We start from the raw sequence: 25,105 nt of genomic DNA, 5'->3' as shown, positions 1-25,105 counted from the left end.
GGCCTGTGTGCAGGTACCTGATGTGTTTGCAGTTGTGCAGCTTTGTAAATGCTTGTTGTTGTTCCGTTTGTGCAGAGACCGTCGTGGCCGAGAGCGTTGTCGTCATCAAGAAGCTGCTTCAGACTCAGCCCACCCAGCACAGCGAGATCATCAAACACATGGCCAAGCTCTTCGACAACATCACCGTACGATTAATTCGTCTCTGTCGTGGACCCTCTTGTTTTTATTCAGCATGAAAGAAAGTTTTTAATGCTTTAAAACGTGGCAGGTTCCCATGGCCCGCGCCAGCATCCTGTGGCTGATGGGCGAGTACTGCGAGAGGGTGCCAAAGATCGCACCTGATGTCCTCCGTAAGATGGCGAAGACTTTCACCGCCGAGGAGGACATCGTGAAGCTGCAGATCGTCAACCTGGCGGCCAAGCTCTACCTGACCAACTCTAAACAGGTACAAACTAAAAACCAGCAGCTCCACCGCCACTAATCATCCCCGAATCATTCGGCCTTTTGTCTTGGAGTAACTCAACACTTCTGGCCTGTTTAAATAAAGAGCCGTGAATGAGGCCGTTGTAACGTAATGGTGCATCTCTTTGGCTGTGTAGTGGGTGTCCACAGGCACATTCAGGGAGATGGGGGTGATATTGGCCTCGGAGGCTGAGTTTTATGAGCCCAGACGCTGCCTCCTCAAACGAGCACATTACTGCACCTCCTGCTAATGTCTTGGAAAGGGGAAGGGGAAGGGAAGGAGGGAGGAAGAGGCGAAGACGACGCAGTTAAGGATTAGGGTGATAATGGTGCCTTCATGGTCGCTGCGGCTTGTGTTTTATTTTCTCCTCGTGAGGCAGGAGGAAATGAGAACGAGGACCAAGTCTGCAGGAGAAGGAGGAGAATGAGCTGTCTGGAGATAAGGGGCATTCATTACGGCGATCACATTTGCTCCATGCTCAGCTGCGCACGGAGTTTATGCATATAAATTACAGGTTTTATCACGTATAAAGGTGTAGTTTGACGTTTTGGAAAACAAACAAATTTAGCGCGGATCACCTCAGCTTTGCAGAGAGACCGGACTGCAGCAGTTAGCACCTTTAAAGATGCTGTAACTCTTACTTAAAAGAGTTAAATAGGCTTAGACAGACTTCTAGACACAACATGCAATCCTTTTTTTTCCATTTTATTTTTTATTATTTTTATTTTGCACAATCTCAAATCTAAAACAAAACAGATCAAAAGCACATATTGGTGAACCACCAAGACTGAAAAGGAGCAGGAAGGAGAAAATCTCTCTTAAACACACAACATACAAAAAAAGTCATCTTTAAGACATCGTCATTTACAATCTACATAACAACCACCATTCATTGAGTTCATATAGTCTAAATATTCTATTTTTCATCTTTTTGTAAAATGAGTAATATTTACTCACATCTTCAACTCTTTCTGTAATGTTCGTAGTCACATGTCAACAATGTTGCGTGCAAGAATCTTCATCACACTGTTTATCATTTTGGCCCCAAGTTTTATTTTCCTTCTCCTTAACAGAGCAATTTTTAAACAAAACACTTGAACATCAATGTTAATAATACAAGAAAACAAATAATGGAATAAAAAAGAGTTAAACAAAAGAAGGATATACAGTGTCTTCAAATCTGGATTGTTGAAGTCTTGCTCAGTGCGTTTACATGCACAGATTAATCGATTTATGCTCGAAATTCTACTTCCTGGATGTGGTTCTTGTCCCAGTTTACATGCAACGGAGAAAATCAAATAACTAACAGGAACACGTCCTCCTCCTCCACACTAGGTGGCGATATGCGTCTTTTTAGCAGGTTAATACGGCTCCTTTTTGGTTGAGCTATTACATCATATAATAAACAGTATAAACATATAAGATTAAGGCAATAATTCGTTTTTTTTTTTTTTCATGTGCATGTAAACGTACCGAATGAGAAAGTTATTCTTTCCCTCACAAATAGATGATATCATAGTATTCACCTACACTTAGCATAGCAGGTGTCATTTCTTTTGTAATTGCTTTTCTAAACTAAACATTTAGTTTTGGGCTGGGTACTGGCACGGACGATACGATACATTATCGCGATATTGTGATATATTGCAATATGCACCTTAAAACACAAGTTGTATTTATGTACATCAGATCATATATAATTAATTCGACAAATTAAGTAAAAAAAAAAAGAACAGTATTAGTTTCCAGTTTTTTGCTCTGCCACTGTCTGAACACTCCACTGAACAGATAAAATAAAATGCTCATGCATACGTATTCCCTAAGTATCGTGTTGTCCGGTGTAGTTCGCTTCGGATCAACGGGCTGCGCTAATACCTCACGGTGTCTCATTAGATGAGTTCACGAGTCGGTCGCGTTCCCTGAATATCTAAGAGGAGCGAAGCACAGTTTGCAAAGTCAATGCTCTTTTGTCCAGCTTATTAGTTCCTGCCTCCAAATGTCCACTTTGAATTTTGACTGCCTCGCTTCTCGGCACTGCAGGGAAGGCCGTGCAGCGAGGTGGCGCTACAGCGACACCTTGTGGAGCGGAGGTGCAGGAGTCGCTCACAATCGGCCCATGCATTGCCATACAGAAACTTTAGATAATAAGTTTCCCCTCAATGTAATTCTCTTCTGAACTCTCCCCATCTTCCAGACCAAGCTGCTGACCCAGTACATCCTGAACCTCGGTAAATACGACCAGAGCTACGACATCAGAGACCGGACGCGCTTCATCAGGCAGCTGATCGTTCCCAACGAGAAGAGCGGCGCCCTCAACAAGTACGCTCGCCGCATCCTACTGGCCCCTAAGCCGGCGCCGGTGCTCGAATCCACCTTCAAAGGTACTTCACACACTTCACCAACGTCTTAATTGTTCTTTTGAATATATGTATATATATATAAAAATCCTCTAAACGGCTTTAAAATTCAGAATTAATATCGGTCCGTCTCCCGTGTCTGTTTTGTAAATTGTCTAAGAGAACGCCTGAATACATATTAGCTCCAGATATATTGGCTCCATTTCCAGTCGTATGCAGAGTTGATTTAGTGTGTGGTTTTTATTATTCTGCTGTGTCTGTCTCGCTGAAGGGCAGTCAGGTCAGAGGCCTTTACCTTGGACTAATGAGATGGGTAAATTATTGAGTTAACGCTAACCTTTGTCAGACAACGAGAGGAGAAAAATCTCCCTCATCTGGCCGTCTTTTTCTTTCCCTCTCCATCCTCCACGTTAGGGACATTATTAAAATTCACAAGCGGTGTGCACCTACTGGATGTTTATGGAAAGCGTTAACCGCCCCTGTCATTCTTAATATTCACATTCTTTCTTTCTTTTAGCAAAGCACCGAGTATCTTCTTATATTGAACACAGAGGAGAAAGAAAAAGTGAATGTGTCCATCGATCTTTTTAGTTTTTTGCCTCCTTTCCGACACTTTTTTTGTTTTATTTTCCTGCAGATCGAGACCGTTTCCAGCTGGGAACTCTGTCCCACAGTCTCAACATTAAAGCCACGGGGTACCTGGAGCTCTCAGACTGGCCGGATGTAGCTCCCGACCAGTCTGTGAGGAACGTGGAGGTGATTGAACCGGTGAGGGATCAACTTTTCCCGCGTGTTCTTTGTTAGAGTTTGTTACGCTGTAGTTATCAGATCGGCTCGGGTGAGTATCCGTCAGCTATAGACCACATCAACTATAGACCACGTCGCTGTGATGTCACGACGTTTAGCTGGAGGCAAAACAGAGGCAAACTGTCACTGTCAACCGGGAAAATTTTGTCTTTCTGTATTTTTGGCGCCAAAACTGAAACTATGGGGAAGGATTTGAGTTAGACAGTCAACAACAACATGCACACTTCATATCAGATAAGATGAATATGTCTAGGATTAGACTAAATTGTGACTGAGATTACATTTCAAGTTAATCATTATTTGGGGGATTCTTGTTACACATTAATGCTAATGCTAACCGCTAGCTACCTCAAGATTAGTTGTATGTTTCAGGGCTGTCCAAGCAGAAGTTGCATTTACTACATTACCCTCCACAGTGGTTCCACTTATTTCTTGTAATATTTTTGTTGGAGAGGCTTCACTTGATAAAGACAAACCAGACTTTGTCCCCTCTGTGTCCTCCTTTGGTCAAATCGTCCATTCAGAGAGTGTCCCATCAGTCAGAGTCAACTTTTTAAAATAACACGGTCTCGGGGAGTGAGTGTATTAGTATATTCTCTAAAATATGCGTCTTTCTCATTCCTCGTTTTGACAAAACAGTCTGTAGAAATACGCTAACATGTGTTTACAGGCTATAGTGTTTGAGATGTTTTGCCTCCAGCTAAGCCCCGCCCCCTCAAAAAGCATCACAGTGTTTACAAGCTGTCAAGGATTTATAAGATTGGTTCATGGTTAGACAACACGAGTTTAATTTATTTTTCACAGCATGTTTGGAAGAGAGAGCTCAATAAAGGTTTTTATTTATGATTTTTAACTTAATTTTTGAAGCTTGTATTCCTTCCTTCAGGTCTGAGTTGGGTAAATCAACACGCATGCCCCTGTTCCAGTCAGCTGAATTCTTAAACATTCTGTTTTTCATGGAGGGAAACTATCGACTCTGCAGCTCAAGCTACTCAGTGGCAGCTCCTAATAAAACGATAAAGAACAATAAAGCCGTCGCGTTAAGAAACTTTACTCCCAGTTTTGAGCGTGAGGCAGGTTTAACTGAAAATAAGTAAAATAAATAGCAGCCAAACCTTATTTATCTAGTGGTGGTTAATTGATTATTTTGGGGGCTCACTGTGTAGGTGTTTACTTTGCAGTGCAGTTACAAAAATTATCAGGTTTTCTTTTCACTTGAATGTTGGAATTGAATCAGATTCATCATCTGCTGCGTGTGTCCAGGTGAAGGAGTGGGCACCGTCAGTCGGGAAGAGCAAACAGTCCAAGTCCAAGTCTGACAAGTTCTACTCAGATGATGAAGATGAGAAAGAGGAGGAGGAGGAGGAGGAGGAAGCGTCTGACAGCGGAGGAAGTGAAGACAGCAGCAGCAGCAGCAGCAGCGGAAGTGAAGGTTTGTTTACGTCCATGAGCTTTAAGTTTCTGAAATCAGCAAATCACCAGCAAAGCTTCATCCACTCACCTCTTCTGTGTCTCACAAAGACCACGGCGTCTATGCTTCTTCTTCTTTCTCTTATTGTTCCACCTCTTCTTCCTCTTCTTATTCTTCTTCTTGTTCGCATTCTTGCTCATCCTCCTCTTCTATTTCTTCCTCATCTTCTTCATCCTCTTGTTCCTCCCCCTCTTCCTCTTCTTGTTTCTCATCTTCTTCTTAAAATTCGTCCTCTGCTTCTTCTTCTTCTATTCTTCCCCTTCTTGTTCTTTCTTCTTCTTCACATTCTTGTTTGGCCTCTTATTCTTATTCTTTTCTCATTTCTCCTCTTCTCCTTATTATTATTCTTGGTCATCCTCCTTTCTTCTTCTTATTCTCCTTCTTTTCATCTACTTCTTCCTCATCTTCTTCATCCTCTTGTTCCTCTTCTCTCTCTTCCTCTTCTTGTTTCTCCTATTCCTCCTTCTTATAATTCTTCCTCTTCTTCCTGTTCTTCCTACACCTCCTCTCCTTCTTCTTCTGGTTCTTCTCTCTCTTCCTCTTTTTCTTTCTCCTATTCTCCTTTATGCAATTCTCCCTCTTCTTCTTCTTTCCGTTCTTCCTCTTCTTCTTCATTTTCTTGCTCCTACTCCTTTTTCTTCTTCTGCTTCTTCTTCTTCATCCTCTTGTTCCTCTTCTCTCTCTTCCTCTTCTTGTTTCTCCTATTCCTTGTTCTTATAATTCTTCCTCTTCTTCTTACACCTCCTCTCCTTCTTCTGATTCTTCTCTCTCTTCCTCTTCTTCTTCTTCCCGTTCTTCCTCTTCTTCTTCATTTTCTTGCTCCTACTCCTTTTTCTTCTTCTGATTCTTCTTCTTCTTCATCTTCTTCTTCTTCTTCTTCTTCTTCTATGACTTCTTTGCAGCATCTTTAATCCACGTTTGATTAGCGTTAAATCAAACCGCTCACGTTTTTTGAACTTGTCCGTCTTCCTCGGTTCAGAGTCGGGCAGCGACAGCGAGGAGGGAAGCAGCGAAGAGTCGGAGAAGACCTCCAGCGATTCTGGGAAGAGTTCCAGCGGATCCGAGAAGAGCTCCAGTGAGTCCGAACGAGAACGAAAGCAGAAACAGAAGAAGAAGAAGAAGACGACGACGACGACCAAGAAGGCGCCGCCGATGAAAATCAAGCCGGCTGCTGCTGACAGGTACGGTGAAATCCCTCACGTCTGGAAGCGTCGTTCGTCCTCCCCGTGAGCGTGTCCAGATGTTACCTGCTTCCTTTTCCCTCTAATTAAACAGGTGTGCGTCTGTGAATGTGACTGCGACTCTGCTGCATCAATAATCTCAGCCTCCATCTGTCGGAAGCTGCAGTCATTCTGATTACGCACTGACAACAAGCTGATATTTCCTTCTGTTCGGTTTTTAGCTTTTCTTCCCTTATTACCTCAAATGGACTCGATTCATCTTCTGCCTCCGCCAAGAAAAGTCTGAAACTGTAGAGAAAATGCTTGATTCTTACATATTGGCTGCGGCTGCCTGACTGAACAAGGCGGCGGTTGCTTAATCGTGTGCAGGACCTTGAAAAAGACACAGAAAATAAGACGCGGGTCATCAGAAAATCTTATTAAGTGATCTCGGTTGGAAAAAGGTTTCGAGTTATTCCAACATGACCTGGATGCTTTTCGCTTTGTTAAATCTGCAGCCGTTTGGATTTAAGCTCCTGGATCTGAGGGGTTTTAGTTTTTGATTTGATGTTTGGGATGTGGCAGTGAACGCACCGCTCTCCCTTGCACTGATCAGCCACATCATTATGACTAGTGACAGGAGACGTAAATAACATTTAAATCATCTTGTGACAGTTCAGTGTTTCTGCTGGGAAACGTTTGGATTTGGTATTTATTCATGTGGATGTTACTTAGACATGAACCATCCGCCTTAATCGAATCAAATCAAACTTTATTTATATAGCACATTTCATACATAAAACAATGCAACTGTTTTTGTAACTAGGCCAAGGATCCCCCAGCTGATGCAGAGATTAAGTAGGGTGTTCTATATTAAAATATTTATAAATATACATTATTCTTATCATTTTGTATCCGATATTAAGCAAATATTCATTTTTATTATTTCAAACATGTGCAACAGTAGGGTTGCCATGCAACTGCTGTAAACATAAACATAGCTACATCATGCGCTGTTAGCTTCTCTTTTGCTGACGTTGCAGCCTCTGGGATTTAACCTGTGGACTGAACGAGGCTCTCAGCCAATTGTAGTGTAATATGCATCCTTGTGATTGGCTCAGCAGCAATAGGGGCGTGGCCTACTGCGTACAGGAAGCTTATATTGACCATGTGTAGGCGAGTGCTGCAGAGACAGCTCCTGTACCCTTACTGAAATAATGCTGGATTCATGTTAATGTGTATTTAAAGAAACTTAAATATGTGTGGGAAAATTGCACATAAAAATTAAAAATATATATAAAAGATTTTGCGACCCCCTCTGGTAAAGAACTACACCACAGCCATAAAGCCCTGGAGCAGGCCCCCCAGCCCCCCAGGCCAGGACAACCCCCCCAGGACGACCCCCTAACATGCAAAAAACACTTTAAATGAAGAACAAGACAAGGTGTTGACCTGGCCTCCAAATTCACTAGATCCCAAACTGATCAAGTATCTGTGGGATGATCCACCATAGAAGCCCCTCCCGTCAACTTATAGCTTTCATAACCCCCCCCCCACCCACTAACAACACTGTGTTTCACCCACAGAAGACCCATGTCCATTATCTAATGAGTCACAGGTGGTTTTGAAGCCACAAGGGGGAGACCTGCACAATATTAGCACATAGTGGTCATAATGTTATGGCTGTATTTAAACCACCACCCCCTCCCACACACACACACGCACACACACACTGTCTGAGGCTGGCAGGGCTGCTAGAATATCGTTAGTGTGAGTCCCATTAACAAGCTAATCAAGGAGAATTCTCCTCCAGTAGCGTAACCCACATTTACATGGCTAATGGATAATGACTTCTGATTGGTCATTTAGCCGCCTGGTGTTACCAATGAATGAGATTTGAGTCATTACTACTGAATATGCTCACGCACACCCTCCAACACACTGGCAAATTTACTTTCTTATGCACTCTACTCCATTTGCTCACGGACACACACAGAAATCGTACCTGATGGCGGCTGTGTGACAGGCCGCCGGCTGACCCTGTTCTCTCCATTAGAGAGAATAATTAGAGCAACTCACCCCCGGTGCTCAAACACACACAAACACGCACACACGCGCGTACACACAGTAATTAGAGCAGCTCACCCCAGTGCTTCCACAACAAACACAGCATAATGCCCTCATTATGGCCCAGTCATTCCAGGCAGGGCCTAATCAGGCCCACAGTGATTTATATCACTTTTTCCTGTTCGCAGCAAATGAAATCTGTAGGCCAAATTAATACTGGCTTTTCATCATCGCCCAAGTTAAAAAGCCAGTTACCGTCACAATTCCCCCTCATTAATTTAACGGCTGAAAATCCCAGGCAGGCGGAGTAAACACTCATTATCGGGACAAATTGAAGAGGGACGGAGCGAGAGTGAAAGAGAAGAGAAGGGAGAAAGATGGAGAAAATCTTTTTTGAGTGAACGCGGCATTGAATTAACTGCACAAACACAAACAGATTGATCTCCGCCGCTCCGGCCCGGACGGCTCCCGGTTCTGGACGCAAACTTTTTTTCTTTTGCCCGTTGGCTCCTCGATGCTTATTTGTGTTTATATATTATTTTATTTTAATGAGGTAAATAAATGCATATTCTATTACTGCTGCTGATCTTGTTTTGTTTTGTTTTGTCTTTCTGTTCCAGTGACTCGGATGAAAACGGTAACGGGCCCGTGGAGGCGGCCAGCAGCTCGTCGCCGGAAACCTCCTCCGGTTCAGAGTCGGACTCCGAGGACGACTCGGAGTCGGACCCCCCCACGCCGCCACCAACGAAGAAGACGGCTGCAAAGCCCAAAACCAAGGTGACGTCATTCATTCATCATTTACGTGACTAACTTCATAAACACTAAATACACAACATTTTAGACATAAAAAGCATTTATGTGTCTGCAGAGCTGACGTTCGACATATTTTTCACAACTTTCTCTTGGACGCCTACGCACTTTGACTTCACTATGTGTATTTAAATTTACGTTTCATACCTTAATAGGTTTAAAGAGCAACTAAGAAAGATGAGCACGAGGGTTAAAACACAGGGCTGGGCGGTATTTTTTCACAACGTTTTCTACTGGTTTTATAGAGGAATTAATGCAGTGGATTGACTAAGGATGAACTATTTCACTGTGATGATGAGTAAATATTGTAGAATAATCCCACACTAGTAGAAAAACAGGTTTGCATGACCCCGTGTTAACACTGTTAGCACTGTCTGTTGTGTACATTTATAGCCTGGATATATATATATATATATATATATATATATATATATATAGATATATATATAGATATATAGATATATATAGATATATATATAGATATATAGATATATATATAGATATATATATATAGATACAGTGGGGGAAATAAGTATTTGATCCCCTGCTGAATTTGTAAGTTTGCCCACTTCCATAGAAATGATCAGACTCTGGTTTTTATGGTTGTTTACTGGTTATGGGTATAGACAGAATATCAATCGAAAATGCATAAAAAACACACAATCTAAAAGTTATAAATTGTTATGTATTTTATTAAGGGAAATAAGTATTTGATCCCCAACAATTCACTTAGAATTCAGGCTCCTACAGATTGGCTGGTGCGCATGTGGCACACAGCTGTGCTCAGTCAACTAATTACCAATACTCCTGATCTTAACTCGTCATGTATATAAAGCACACCTGCTCTAAGAATCAGTTTCTTACATTCCAACTTCTACAGCACCATGGGCAAGACCAAAGAGCTGTCAAAAGATGTCAGGGACAAGATTGTAGACCTGCACAAGGCTGGTATAGGTTACAAAACCATCAGCAAAAGGCTTGGTGAGAAGGTGACAACTATTGGTGCCATTATTCGCAAGTGGAAGACCCATAAAAGGACCATCAACTGTCCTCGGTCTGGAGCTCCCGCAAAAATCTCGCCTCATGGAGTGAGGATGATGATGAGAAAGGTGAGGGAGCAGCCTAAAACAACACGGCAGGAGCTTGTTAATGATCTGGAAGCAGTTGGGACCTCCGTCACCAAGAAAACAGTTGGCAACACACTGCGCCGTTATGGATTGAACTCTTGCAGTGCCCGCAAGGTCCCCCTGCTCAAGAAGGCACATGTACAGGCCCGCCTTAAGTTTGCCAGTGAACATCTAAATGACTCAGAGAAGGCTTGGGAGAAAGTGCTGTGGTCTGACGAAACCAAAGTTGAGCTATTTGGCATTAACTCGACCCGCCGTGTTTGGAGGATGAAAAAACGTGAGTATGACCCAAAGAACACCATACCCACGGTTAAGCATGGAGGTGGAAACATCATGTTTTGGGGCTGTTTTTCAGCAAAGGGTACAGGGAAACTTCACCGCATTATGGGGCCAATGAATGCAGCCATGTACTGTAACATCTTGGACAAAAACCTTCTTTCCTCAGCAAGAACACTGAAGATGCCTCGTGGGTGGGTTTTCCAACATGACAATGACCCAAAAAATACTGCCAGGACAACAAAGGAGTGGCTCAAGAAGAAGCATATTAAGGTCATGGAGTGGCCTGGTCAGTCTCCAGACCTTAACCCGATCGAAAACCTGTGGAGGGAGCTGAAGCTCCGAGTTTCCAAGAGGCAGCCAAGAAACTTGAAGGATTTAGAGACTGTCTGTAAAGATGAATGGGCCAAAATCCCTCCTGCGCTGTGTGCAAACCTGGTGACCAACTACAAGAAACGTTCTCATCGCTGTGCTTGCCAACAAAGGTTTCTCTACAAAGTACTGACTTGTGTTGTGCTTGGGGATCAAATACTTATTTCCCTTAATAAAATACATAACAATTTATAACTTTTAGATTGTGTGTTTTTTATGCATTTTCGACTGATATTCTGTCTATACCCATAACCAGTAAACAACCATAAAAACCAGAGTCTGATCATTTCTGTGGAAGTGGGCAAACTTACAAATTCAGCAGGGGATCAAATACTTATTTCCCCCACTGTATATAGATATATTAAAAAAGAGAATGAAATGTTATGAAGTTGATACTTATTTTGACATATTTAAACATATTTAAACTACTATGTCTGTGATGTTCGTAGCAGCGTGACCGGCTACCGTAATAACTGTAGTGTGCACGCAACATTTTTTCTCTCATTCATAAAAAGCTTGAATTGGGGGACACTTTCCAAAATGGGGACTGTCCCCAGAAGTCAGGGACGTCTGTCACCCTGTCAACCTGCTGTGTAATCAAATACTGGTGTGTTGGTTTATTAAAAATTCATATCATAACATAAAAAAAATACCTGTATTCGGTATGAACCTACTAAAACATCATGTTATAATCATAAATATTAGAAGACATGAGGGTTTCTGCTTTACCAGTTGATCTACGTTACCACCCTTAGCTATGAGCTTTAACTTTGATGGATGGAAATATTAGGAAACATGCACTGGATTGTGACCAGAGTAACATTAACTCATCGTTTTATTCCTCTTCCTGGTTTGTTTATTGTGTTTTAACGTGTCTAAGGCTTATTAAAATACTTAAGAAACATAAATATATATATGTATAATTCTTCTCCGTTATGGGCTTGAGTCAGTGTTTCTGTAGAGCGACTTAAAACAGAAAAGCATCAGGCTACGGGAAGACAGCGGTTTATATAGATCCTTGTAGCCGTGGCAACGCACTGCATGCAACTCCGTCTTATTATGTGGTGCTAAATATATAAGATGTTGATTTGGAGCTATTATCGAACATGTAATTTAACTTGCGTAAAAAAAAATGCAGCTCCACAACCTGTCATGCTTTAAGATTCACAATATGTCATTTGTGAAGTAGTTTGTACTTTACACTCGCTCCCCGTGCGTATTAACCCACAGATGCTTTGAGAAAAGCTGCACAATCCCCGATTTAGACTCCGAGATGTAATTTGGCTCCACGGTGCCTCCTCCTCTATTCGTCCTCTTTCTCAGCCCTCGCAGCCTTTTTTCTTACCTGTTATGCTCATCACATTATTTCTCGCCCTCCCTCCGTCCCTCTGCGCTGTGAAATTCTCATTTCATACACTTTGTCATTTCAACCTTATGAATTATGCATCTTTCTAACTCTTTTCCATACACGCGTCTTTTCATAACGAGGTTTTCGTCTCTATTACCACCAAACCTGATAAGATGCAGCCTCTGACTTTATGCTTTGTTTTTCTCTCTCTCTCTCTCTCTCTCGGTTACTTCTTTCTGTCCTGTTGTGTTTTTTTTTTTTTTTTTGTCTTCTCAGCCCTGTTGTGTGCAGAGTGGAATTTTATGGTTCTTTATGTGATGTGAATGGAGCCAGGTTGGTTAGGAGGCTTATGGAGAGAGGATGATAAAAGCTCTCGTATGTTTAAAAGCGTTTTTTTTTTTTATTATTTATTTATTTTTTATTGCGAAAGGCCCCTTGTTGTAATTCCCACAAGTCGACACCTGACAAGCCCCCGGCTCAGTCGCACATGTAGCCGCTTTGACACAACACCGTGCATGACTGATCACTGAAAATCCCAGACATGTTACATATAAATGCAGAGCGCCTGCTTTTTTTTTTTTTTTTTTTTCGCGTCTTCTGAGACTCTGTCGGTGAAATTGAAACGTTTCACCCTCTGAATAGCTTCCTCGCACGGTTCCTTCTCCTTCCTCTTCTTCTTCTTCTTCTTGTTTTGCCCTCTGGGTCGCTCACTGTCACGTTCCTGTTGTGTTTCCCTTTCAGGTGGCGGTGAACTCCAAGAAGGAAGTGTCTTTATTGGATTTGGACGACTGTGAGTTTCTCTGCACGTTCTGTTTCTGCACAAACCAAGTCAACGACAGCAGGAGACTGCAAAAGACTTATAAAAAAATATATATATATGTATGCATCATATCTCCATGGCTGTAAATTCATTGTAAAGAGCAGCAAATACTTATTCTTTTGAGCTAAAAATTGTTAAAAAGCAGGAATTTGGGCTCATATAAATGCAGATATATAATATTTTATTGTATAGGGGAAAAATGCATCTTCACCTGGATATTAATCCAACCAATCAGAGCCGTTTAGTTGCTTTAACTTGACCCAAACAATTTGATTGGCTTGAATGGCAATCAGTTCCCGATGGTGAGCGACTCCAGACCAGCTGTGTCTTCCAGGCAAACTTCATGTTTAAATGGCTAAATAATGATATTCAGAACCGTCTGCAGACTCTTTATTTAGAATTTGCATTAAAACACGTCAAAACAATTTGAATGCAATCATAATTTGATTTCGTGCTACCATCTGACCGTTAGCTAACAGTAGCACTTCCTGTTTCCCCTTTTGAACAATGACTATAAACTACTGCCCCCTGCTGGTACGAACAGTTATTTCCTTCCATGCAAACACAACTGAGAGATCAAGATCATGTTTCCTTCTCTGTGGGTGAATATCGGTTAGATGTATCCAACATGGCGCCCGTGAAACATGTGACCAGCTCAGAACCAATCAGCTCAGACGCTCCATTCCCTAGTTGACTCTCTCCAATATACGACTCCGTATAAAACTGAATCTTAGCGCCCCCTTGTGGCGGTGTTGCCACATTAGATGATGCATGTATGGCAGCTTTAAAGAGTGTTTTTTTTTTTTCAGTTTCTCCCGCACCCACAAACGCACCAAAGCCCTCGGTCTACTCTCCCAGCCTCTTGTCCGACCTCGAAGGCCTCTCTCTGTCCGGCGTCTCGTCCGCCATGCAGGTGAGTCCACTCCGACATGTGTGTGTGTGTGTGGTTATAGAGACACGCAGGGCGACACTTCCTTCCATCAGCGCGCGCTGAGAGTCGATTGTTCCTTTCTGTCTCGAGGCCGAGCGGCGTATGAGATGCTGAAATGAGCCTCCTCTCCCTGGTGGAACATTTCTGCTCCAGACGCCGACTATTGACCTTTTCTGCCTTGTTATATTTATAGCCAGTCGGGGACGGCGCAGCGTCTCTCTGCCCTGTTTCCTGTATCTCTTATAGTCTGTCTTTCTCCCCCCTCGCTGTCTTTTGGCTCTTCCACACCCTTGAACTCTATTTCTGCGTCTCATCTATGAGTCCACCCGCTCCCTCCCTCCCTCTCTCCCCCTCTCACCTGCTCTCTCCTCCTCTGTGTCACCTTCCATCTCTCTCTGTCAGATGTTGTGTCCCTCGTGTCTCCCGTGTTGTGTATATCTGATGGTTGACCTTTCCTAGTGTGACGGCTCCTTTCTCTCCTCTGCACGTCTTCTGTGTGTTTTGTATCTTGTCTCTCTCTCCCCTCTCCACCCTCCACCCTCCATCCTCCCCCCAAGGGAGGGAAATGTCCAGACCGTTCTTTCTGCTCTCGCTGTGTCTTATTTTGTGTCACACAGTCTCCGCTGTTTGGAAGTCGGACGCTTGACAAGTGCTTTAGGTGCGACTGTAACAAGCTGCAAGGAAGGATTATTATTGTGTATATATAGCGATCAGGCATAACATTATGACCACCTTCCTATTATTGTGTAGGGCTGCAAAACAGTTGTGACTCATCAGATACTTGATCAACTTGGGATCTAGTGAATCTACAGGTCAGGTCAACTGACTATCTGGGGTCCCGAAAGATAGATTTAAAAAAAATAAAATAAATTTGCGAAAGTAATTAAGCAATTGTCATAAAATGGCGTTTTGTAATATAATAATAGAATATAGTAGTAAAATAAGTCGTCTTTTTTGGCAGGAAAAGTTAAATATCCGCTAATCGAAAGTTAACCACCCCCGTGATTCTGCATGAAATGGTTAGCGCGTCGCTTTCTCAGGCGGCTGTTCTTAGTTGCTGGATCCATAGATCTATAGATCCATAGATAGACAGAATAAATTATTACTAAAGTCAGTCACAATGCTGCCTAGTAGCAAAGACAAATCGGATTTATCGATGTCGGTATGGGAGCCAGTGTAGTCTGTGAGTGGTGGAAATGAACCCGTTCATAGTGCAATAAGCTAGCTAGCTACAGGCTAGAGTTAGGACACCGTTCATTCATTAGAATTTCAATTCAGAACGGAAAATAAATAAAATGGACTGTTAATTGTTAATTCATTATTAGTTTTTCAGTGTCATGGCTGCTGCCATCAAGGAGTGTCATTGCTATGGGGTGGGGGGGTCTGGTCTGGTCTGGTGTAGGTGGGGGCTACACGTCTAAGTAACATCCACATGAATGAATACCAGGTCCAGAAGTTTCCAGCAGAATTATAAACATTGAATTGTCACAAGATGACTTAAATGTTGTTCACGTCTCCTGTCAGTGGTCATAATGTTGTGGCTGATCGGTGTATATGTCCATTTGAATGAAAATCTTTGCCACTTAACTGTAAGAATAATTACCAGACTCGTAGAAGATAAGTGGCCGCTCGGTCTCAGAGGTTCCTCTGCAGTTGAAGATATTTACGACGAGATCATTTTATTTATTCTGTGCAAATCACAAACTTGTCTCAGAAGGTTTCTTTCTTATTTTTCTTTTTTTTTTTTTTTAAATTTCCTTTGTAACTGCAATAATAAGTGGAGAAACCTCTCAGGGAAAAAGTGATGCACCTGCAGAGTGAAGCAGGAGTAAGATTAGCTTAGCTTAGCTTAGCGTCCGATCGTAAGTTTCACGTTGAATTCGTTTGCGGACGTTTGTAAAATAACTTCATCTGCGTCTTAACTTTCGGCCTAAACAGTTTATCTGCATGCGTGGACGTCCTCGCGCCGCGTCCCGGCTCGGCCTCGTCTGTATTCCGAGTCCGCCCGCCCGTCACTCAGCGTGATTGACAGCTGCTCTCGGGGCCGAGCGTTTATGCAGCACGAGTCTTGTTAGCGGGTCTCTCCTCCTCCTCCTCCTCCTCCTCAGGTGAAGGCCGGGGAGTAATAGAGAATAGAAATGCAGATGAGAACAGGGAACTTTTTGCACATCAACACCTGATTTAGAGTCAATTCTATGCATAAATACATGATGGGCAACGGGATTCATAGACAAGGGTAAATAACCTCACCTTTATTCACGCGCACACCCTCCCTGTGCATGCAACTCTAACACACACACACACACACGCACACACACACACACAGACACACACTGGCCCCGGTGTCATTTCTATTTCTCAGCAATCTGCCCACAGAGGCAGCGAGTCTGTCTCAGCTGAGCGCTCGGGCCCTTTTAGAGAATTACTGCATGGTTATCAAAGGCATTTAGATTAACCCTGGTCACTGTCTTTGACCCACCTCCTCCTCCTCTGTCTCCTCCTCCTCCTCCTCCTCTCCCCGGCTTCTGCATGCTACCGCTCCCTCTAATAACATTTTGACATTAGGATCTCTCACAAACGCCTCTTAAATCCCTCCCCTCCCTCCTCCCCCCTCCGAACCTCTTCCGACCGCTGTCCGTGTGTGTGCGGCGGGTCGGCTCGGGGGCTGATAACTTTTCATTCATAATTAGCGGCCGGCGAATGGGGCTGCGTTGGGGGGAAATTGAACTGTCAGCGGCGGGGCGCGGGGCGTTTGACCCCATCACGCCCAGAGGGGGCCATCATAATTTGTTCATTTGGTGTCCATCAGGCGGGCGCCAGCTCGGCCCCTCCTCCTCCATCGCCTCCCTCCTCACCCCTCTGACCTCCCCCCTTCGCGCTCTGGGTTCAAGTCTAATTATGAATCAGCAGAAGGACCTGCAGCGCCACGAATATAGCAGCTCCTGGCCTCCGAAACCTCCCGCTGCCACTCAAACGGCAGAGATTGCTTCTTAAATAGGAATAAATGCCCACGCGGAAATAGGCAGAGCAGAGCAGAGGCCTAAGCAGCCGGTTTTGGGGGAAATGGTTGCACTTAAATAAGAAAAGAAAGAACTGAATTTACCATTTTAATAACTATATAAGCACTTTTTTTGTTTATATATTTTCCTTTTATTTGCATTTTGTCGCGTTACGGCTCCGTTTCCTCAAAGTTCTCCCGATCACGTGTGTGTGTGTGTGTTTTCATTGACACCGACAACAAACAATTTAATTACTACGATTTAATTACCGCAGCCTCTTAGATTAGGGTCTCAACCCTTTATTTTGAGATTTCTAAACATAATTAGGAGCTCTTTTCTGGGCCTTCGTACATACGTTTGCAGCTTGTTTTGTAAAAAACTCGCTTGTTTCAGTGCCATGTTGCAAATACGAATACCGCATTTAAAGTTTTTAACGCGCTTTAATCGGGTTCTAGTTAAAGTTGAACATGTTATATGGATAAAAACACACGTGTCCTTACAGTTATCTGCAAAAAATGCACATGTTTGGATTGTTTTTGAATCTTTTAATCCCTGTATTCGGTCTTTATTAGAGCAGAAGTGGTAAAAAATGTTTCAATATACAGTTGATAATTATATAATATTCCTTAATTTTTTAACGAGACGGCTCCTGTGTCCCTTTACTAAAATATGTTGGAGACCTATATAATAATAGGAGGGTTAATGTTAATCTGTATTTAAAGAAATTAAAATTGGAGGAAAATTAAAAAAAAAAAAATACAAAAAAAAAGTCTAATCAACCAAAGATTTTTTGACCCACAATAATAATATTCCACAATTTTCCTGCTTTCAAATGTGCTTCTACAATATGAGTTTTTAGGGACTATCTACCTGAGGAAAATTCTGATTGTCTTTCATCTTCTGACATTTTTTAGCTACTAATTAATGTATTTAATGAATTAATAAACGTCGGGAGTAAGTTTCCTAAAAGTGAAAGAGTTTATTAACAAACTACACGAAGGACGTTGGCGTTCCCTCTATTATTGCTAATGCTCCTTAATGGAAAATTTCAAAAATTAATTATTGTAGAACAGCTAATTTAACCAACAAATTGGCGTAAATGGAGTAACCTCTGTGTGTGTCTGCGCCGGTGGAGACTTCTAGTTACGTTTTTAAAGTAGTTCTAGGTGCCTGTAGTAACATTTATTTAATTCAATTTGCCGTCAAGGTCTTTGTGACGCCCCCCCCCCCCTCAATTAATTGTCATCTTCTGACTGAAGGGAACAATTAGGGCCTAAAAGTCAAACACATGTCCCTTACCTTAATACCCGCTGCTCTTGTAGAGCAGTAATGAAACCTTGTCCCTGGTATTTGAAGCCGTCGCTGTCTGGAAAAATAGATAAATAAATAAATAAATAAATAATAAAAAAGCAGAAATGGATTTTCAATATATGCCCATACATCTCCACACACCTCTTTCTTTCTAAATTGGCCTTCTTATGAGCGAGGCTGCCCCCCCCCTCCACCCCTACACCACCCTCCGCCCGACTCTCCGGGTTTAAGCCCTTTTTTGAATATGTCAGCGGGATTTTCAGGTCATTTGCCAGAGAGGATGCTGGGAACGCGGCGTCCGGGGGGGTGGGGGGGGGGTGGGGGGGTTGTAGGGGGGGCTCTGAAGGTGACTGGTGTCTGTGTCATCCATCACACCAGCTTCCTTTAAGTTGATGCATAATAGAGCCTCTCAATCAACTTCCCTCCTTCCTGTCTGCGGCGGAGACGCCGAGCCAAAGGAGACAAAAAAAAAAAGAGAAAGAGAAAGAGGGAGCGCTGACAGAGGAGTCAAGGTTACATCCCTCTTCTTCTCTTATTTACACTTGAGGTGTTATGAGCTTGCTCTGCAGAACAGGACGGCGATGGATTGAAGGGTGAAGGGGCTCGCGTGGGCACTCGTGTCAGGCTTTAACTGTCCACTGTGTCAAATTGGTGATAATAAGCAGTTTGAAGCCCCCCCTCGTCCCCCGTCCTCCCGCCCGTCCCCGTGAGTTTCGAGGCGACACGCAGGACCTTGAAGCAGGATGTGTCTGTCAGGGAGGTAAATCTCTGTTGTGATGGGGTGGCAAACATTACGGCGAGCTTTATCGACACCGACTGCTCTGACACTTCCAAAAGTGGCCCGATAAATTTGCCGGGGGCCGGCGGTGGTGGCGGTGGTGGTGGCGGTGGTGGCGGTGGCGTGACGGGCGCCTGTGAGGGCAGAGCGGCGGTAACGGAGCGGCGGCAAATGTTTGTTTGACCTCCTCCCTTTTTTTTTTTCTACAGGCGCCCGGTGGGTCTGGGAGACGGTGATGTTTAATCTGTAATAGTGGTGTTAGCTTTAGGAAAACGTGGCTCAGATAAGACACAAGTATATTCAGCATCTTTAGATTTGACACCAGAAATTGATAAAATAATCTTGTAATGTTGGTAAGGTGTAAACTAAGGACCCCCAAACTGATGGAGAGATTACGTAGGGACCTTTACCCTATTAATATTATGTGTTTTATATTAAACTCAGTAGAAAAAAACTTTATTTTGCAGTTTGCAGCAGCTACATAGAGGCAGAAAAGTAACAAGAATAAAGAGTCGACTGTGTTAAAGATGAATAATGAGATAAAAAGAAAAATGTACGTAAGGTTATACACAGTACAAGTAGTGAACATATTAGTAATAGTAATATTATGAGTGTTTATTGTGGAAAACGTGACCTCATGCTATTTATAAATGTACATTATTATTATCATTTTACATTCGTTATTAAGTCATTCAAATAATACACAGGTTCAAATATTCAACATGTGTAACAGTAGTGTGGTCGGTAACGTCTTCTGCCTCCATTTATCCCTTTATTAAAATAAGTTGGATTCATGTTAATGTGGAAAAATTAAACAAAAAACTAAAAAGGTATAAAAAATGTATAATCAACCAAAGATTTTACGACCCCCCCAATGGGTCACGGACCCCCTGTTGAGGACCTATGGTGTATGCAAATGACTCCATTGATTTGGATCCCTCCTTTTTTTTTAAAATCCTCCTCACATACACCGATCAGGCAAAACATTATGACCACCTTCCTAATATTATCCCTTGTGCCTCCAAAACAGTTGTGACTCATCAGAGAACAGACAGACATGGGCCTTCAGAGGGGTCCTGTGGTGTCTGGAAACAGGATGTTGTTCATGCGTGGGGGGGTCTTTGAGGGGAGGGGCCTCTATGGTGGATCATCCCACAGATACTTTATCAGTTTGGGATCTAGTGAATTTGGAGGTCGGGTCAACACCTTGTGCTGTTTTTCTTCTTTCTTTTTTTTTTTTTGAGTTGCTCCTAAAGCGTTTATGTGCTGGGGATTTTCTGGGATGGGGGGCGTCTGGTCTGGTCTGGTCTGGTCTGGGTGGGGGCTACATGTCTAAGTAACATCCACATGAGTGAATATCGGGTGTAAAAGTTTCCCAGCAGAACATTAACTTGTCACAAGATGGTTTAAATGTTATTTACTTCTCCTATCAGTGGTCATAATATTGTGGCTGATCGGTGTCTGTAACCTTTGCGGTGTGTTCAAGTGCAACTTGTTGCACCAGAGACATTTTTGAGCTGACAGGTTGATTGTCTCCGACTAAACGAACGTCTAATATCACATATATTATATTAAATCTGTAATTAAGTAAATGAGCTGGAAGACGAGTTTAACCCGGATCAGACTCTTCTGTGACTTTCTCACCGTCTCGATTAATTCTCTCTCCTCCGTCGTGATCACATTGTCAAACTTCTCCAGCGCCGTTGTTTGATTTGCGTCTCCTCCGTCTCGGCAGCCGTTGACGTGCGTCAAACCGATTCTCCATCGTCGTGGACGTCGTTGACGAGCCGGAGGACGCCTTTTTTTTTTTTTTTTTTTTTTAACATCCCTCGCCCGAGTCAGAACACGCTGCTGGACGCATTCATCTTCCAGTAAAACAATGTGACACTGACAGGACGGCGAGCTGGACCGTCATCGTAGCCGCCGCCGCCACCGCCGCCGCGTTTCCACCGCGTTTCATCGCATCATATTCTTAGTCATAGCCAATTAGCTTAATTAGTTCACACACCTCGTTGTATCATCCAGGGTTTTTTTTTTTTTTCTACCGGTGGTTTTATTAAACGCTTCATGATATTTCTTCCTCTTCATGTCACGTTGTTATTTGGATGTTTTCAGATTTATTTTAACTAATTAGTGCCGTCACTCAAGACAACTAAAGAAACTACTCTCGGCTGTCATACTTTTTTTTGTGATGCGAAGGCAGCAGAGGTCGTGCCTGACGTTACGTTACGGTAATTTTTTATTTTCCAGACCGAGCCGCTTGTGTTCGGCGTGTTGCATCGTGTGGGCCCACCCACCTCGTCCTTCTAATCAGAGCTGACAGTCGCCAGCTTCAAGTGCAAATGCGTCCAAGTGTGAACCCGCGTTCGTCAAAGTAACAAGATGCTAATTTTTAGGATGGGAATGAAGGAGGAGGAGGAAAAAAAAAATCAAATAAAATAAAATCAACCATCTCCGCCTGCTTCGCCTTCGCCCTGCCTCTCAGAGGTAATGCAATTTCCTGCCTCTGAAAAGGTAAAAGCCCCCCAGGTTCGGCCCCATCCAGGCACTCTTGCTTCTATTCATTAGAGCTTGTTTTTATATTCAGCCTGGTTTGACTGAGCCCATCCGGCCCCATTTCCACCTAACTGGGCTGATTGAGGATGTTTTTTTTTTTTAAATGTGCTCCTCTTTATCCTACAGAGTTAATGAAGGGAGCATGGGTGGGTGGGTGTATGTATGGGTGGGGGGGGGGGCTCCACGACAACACTTCACTAAGAAGCGGTGCATTGTTGCAGCTGATTGGACAGATTGAAGTGAATGTAGGTGATGGGGCGACCGGAGATTCTTCCATTAATAATCTGGGCTCTTGTGTGGATGCATTTGTGCCGTAATGCACAAAAGCGTCCCCGGATATTTTTTTGATGTGGAAAAAGCTCGGAGCGTTTGTGCAGTGTTCTTGTTTTTCCTCTCTCTTCAGCCCTGCACTTTATCCCTCTCATAATCAAAAGCTAATAATTTATACATCTTTTTTTTTCATGTTTGCCCTCTCAGGTTACGACTCCGGCGTTCGGGCCGGTGAAAACCTACGAGCTGCTGCACCACATGACGGGGAAAGGCCTCTCGGCTAAGTACCACTTCCCCAGGCAGCCGTGCTTGTACCGGCCCAGCATGGTGGCGGTTCAGGTCATGCTGGCCAACGGCTCGGACCACGGCCTGGAGGAGATCCACGTGGGGGACCGGAACCCGGCGGGCCTCGACATCCACTGCTTCAACACCATCGGTGAGTACGAGTCCTGGAAGTAAGTCAAATAAAATGTGTGTTTACACATTTATAGTTAAACCTTAAGCGGTATTTAAATTTTGAAGCTTGTTTTCCTTGTAGGTGAGAGCTGGTTGCTAGGTAACCTAGCAACCAGTGTGGGGGGGGGGCTCCTATGGGTTGAGGGGGTGGGGCCTCTATGGGTTGAGGGGCGGGGCCTCTATGGTGGATCATCCCACAGATACTTGGATCGGTTTGGGATCTGGTGAATTTGGAGGCCAGGTCAATGCCCCAAACCAATTTTGTGTGTGTTCATGTCTGACTGCATCCTGCTGCCATCAAGGAGTGTCATTGCTGTAAGGTGGGGGGGGGGTCTGGTCTGGTCTAGATGGGGGCTACATGTCGAAGTAACATCCACACGAATGGGTACCAGGTCTAAACGTATCCCAGCAGAACATTAAATTGTCACAAGATGGTACCTGTTGTATATTAAACTAGTTCTATTTATAAATACACATCATTATTATTATCATTTTGCATTCAGTATTAAACTATCTCTTATCCCTTTACTAAAATATGTTGAATTCATGTTTAAAGAAATATAAATTTGTGGGTGGGAAATGAAAAAAATATATAACAAATGACTAATCAACCAAAGAGTTTGGTCATAATGGTCATAATGTTGTGGCTGATCCTATAATTCTTCTGTCTTCTTCATAAAGTTACAGGGACGAGGTCTTCAACTGTATTTATACAGAGAGAAAAAATATCTTGAAAGTCAAAATAATCGTTAATCGCAAAACACAAATACTGCGTCACCCTGTTACAGAGACCTGGTGATATTTCTTATCGAATCCAAACTCGTGTGTCGTCTCTCGCCTAACACACACACACACACCAGCGCTACACAAAGCTTTGTCTGTATTCATCCTCTGCAACTTATCCAAACTAAGTCCAGCTGCCCGCTCACACTAGCCGAGCTCGATAGATCCAAATTACCCACTGTTTGGCTGCTTGAGTTCCTTCAATGCCCAATCAATCCCCTGCAATTGACAATTTTCACATGCTCCACAGCACACGAGCACAGTGTGTGTGTGTGTGTGTGTGTGTGTGTGTGTGTGTGTGTGTGTGTGTGTGTGTGTGTGTGTGTGTGTGTGTGTGTGTGTGTTAGTGCACACATTAAAAAGGAAAATGTGGACGCTCTCTTATATCACACTGACTGCCGCCGTCATAGAAAGAAGAAATATGGATAATGGCGCATGTTTGCTCCGTCTGGTCGATGCTAATGGACGAGGATTAGCTCAAGTAATATTGGCTGTTTTCAGGTTTGGGGGGAGTGAGGTGAGGTGGGGGGGGGGGGGGGGGGGGGGGGGGGGGGGGGACTATTTGCTGAAGTGATGGCAAACAGGTTTAGATTGTTTCTATAACGTGATGATTGTTTATTATGTGAGAAAACAAGCTCATGGATGAAGGAGTTTTTCAGGACGGATTCGTGAAGACGCCAGAGTCGCCTTAAATATCAGGAGTGGAATTAAAACGGGTGCTCAAGTGTCAGAGGGAAGGAAATAATATATCTGAGAGAGAAACTAACTCGATATACTGTGACGTTTTATGTGTTTTAATTACATAGAGATGGAATAAATAAATAAATAAAAATATAATGTCACGGCTGGAATATTTAAACTTTTCTATCCTCCAGGTTTATAAATGGAGAGCAGAGACAGCGTTAGCTCATATGCTAACGAGGTTTTTTATTATGCTTGGTTCACTGGTCAGCCACAACATTATGACCACCGGCAGGAGTGAGTAAATAAACCATCTTGTGACAATTCAGAGTTCTGTTGGGGAAACTTTTGGACCTTTGTACATGTAGCGCCCACCCAGACCAGACCAGACCAGACCCCCCCACCCCGTAGCAATGACACCCCAGCAGCCATTAATGTATTAGGATCAAATACGGCAGAGTTTGCGAGAAGTAATATCCGATTCCCAAAACATGTAAGACATTTGGTAAAACTTGATACACGATAGGATACAAACAAAAAGATGAATATTTGGTTAAAATACTGCTATGGTGAGTAAAAAAGTAAAAGTATTGTGGTATTAAGTAGAAACACTGACATGAATTAAGACGAAAGGACAAAGAGGATGTTTATTTATAAACCTTAAATCCATTTCATGGGCTTCTTTTGATATTTTCTTATGAATATATGTTATATATGAGAACTCATTTCTCCATTGATGAAGGACAATTTTATTTATGCATCATATGGCCTCTGTATTTATAGGGTCAGAGGTCGTGGAAAAAATGTTTGAGACTTAAAAGTGGGCCCCGAAGTTGGAAAAGGTCGGGAACCTCTGCACTAGATCCCAAACTGAACCACCCTCCCCTCAAATAACATTTAAAAAAACACACACAAAATATTTCAAACCAAAAGTTCTTGTCAAGTTTTCTAATTTGCGCCACCCTTCAAATGTGTCTACTGCCCCCTGTGGTACCTGTGTGTTACTACATCTATAATTGGTTGGCACCTGGCCTGTAAACCACGCTCCCCTGACCATTATTATTATTAAGCTATTAATTGAATACCGGCCTCTATTAGAGGAAATACGGTAGTTTATAAAGCGTAAGTAGCTTCAAACGGCCGCTTTTATTGACACGGATGAGGATGATTTAAGCCCAGAGAGGAGCTGAGAGGAGCTGTGAAGGCTGGTGGATTGGAAGTGAGTCCATGATGGCTCTGTTTTCAGAGGCTTCCCTCCCGAG

The 25,105-nt window shown here is 43.1% G+C and overlaps 1 protein-coding gene across 2 annotated transcripts in view; it reads left to right on the top strand.

The window, feature by feature from the left end:
* ap3b1a (adaptor related protein complex 3 subunit beta 1a) overlaps positions 1-25,105 on the top strand; it is a 61,776-nt gene that overhangs the window by 24,364 nt on the left and 12,307 nt on the right. For both annotated transcript variants that reach the window (XM_047570149.1, XM_047570148.1), the window contains exons 14-23: positions 76-185; positions 269-445; positions 2,658-2,844; positions 3,458-3,588; positions 4,891-5,059; positions 6,078-6,279; positions 8,946-9,102; positions 13,000-13,048; positions 13,888-13,991; positions 22,131-22,359. In XM_047570149.1, coding sequence (XP_047426105.1) covers positions 76-185; positions 269-445; positions 2,658-2,844; positions 3,458-3,588; positions 4,891-5,059; positions 6,078-6,279; positions 8,946-9,102; positions 13,000-13,048; positions 13,888-13,991; positions 22,131-22,359 — 1,515 coding nt within the window. The remainder of the gene's footprint in view (positions 1-75; positions 186-268; positions 446-2,657; positions 2,845-3,457; positions 3,589-4,890; positions 5,060-6,077; positions 6,280-8,945; positions 9,103-12,999; positions 13,049-13,887; positions 13,992-22,130; positions 22,360-25,105) is intronic.

The sequence above is a fragment of the Mugil cephalus genome, chromosome 19 (assembly GCF_022458985.1).
Source record: "Mugil cephalus isolate CIBA_MC_2020 chromosome 19, CIBA_Mcephalus_1.1, whole genome shotgun sequence".
Classification (NCBI taxonomy): Eukaryota; Metazoa; Chordata; class Actinopteri; order Mugiliformes; family Mugilidae; genus Mugil; species Mugil cephalus.
Note: the sequence above shows the minus strand (reverse complement) of the source record. Positions and strands in the feature narration are given on the sequence as shown.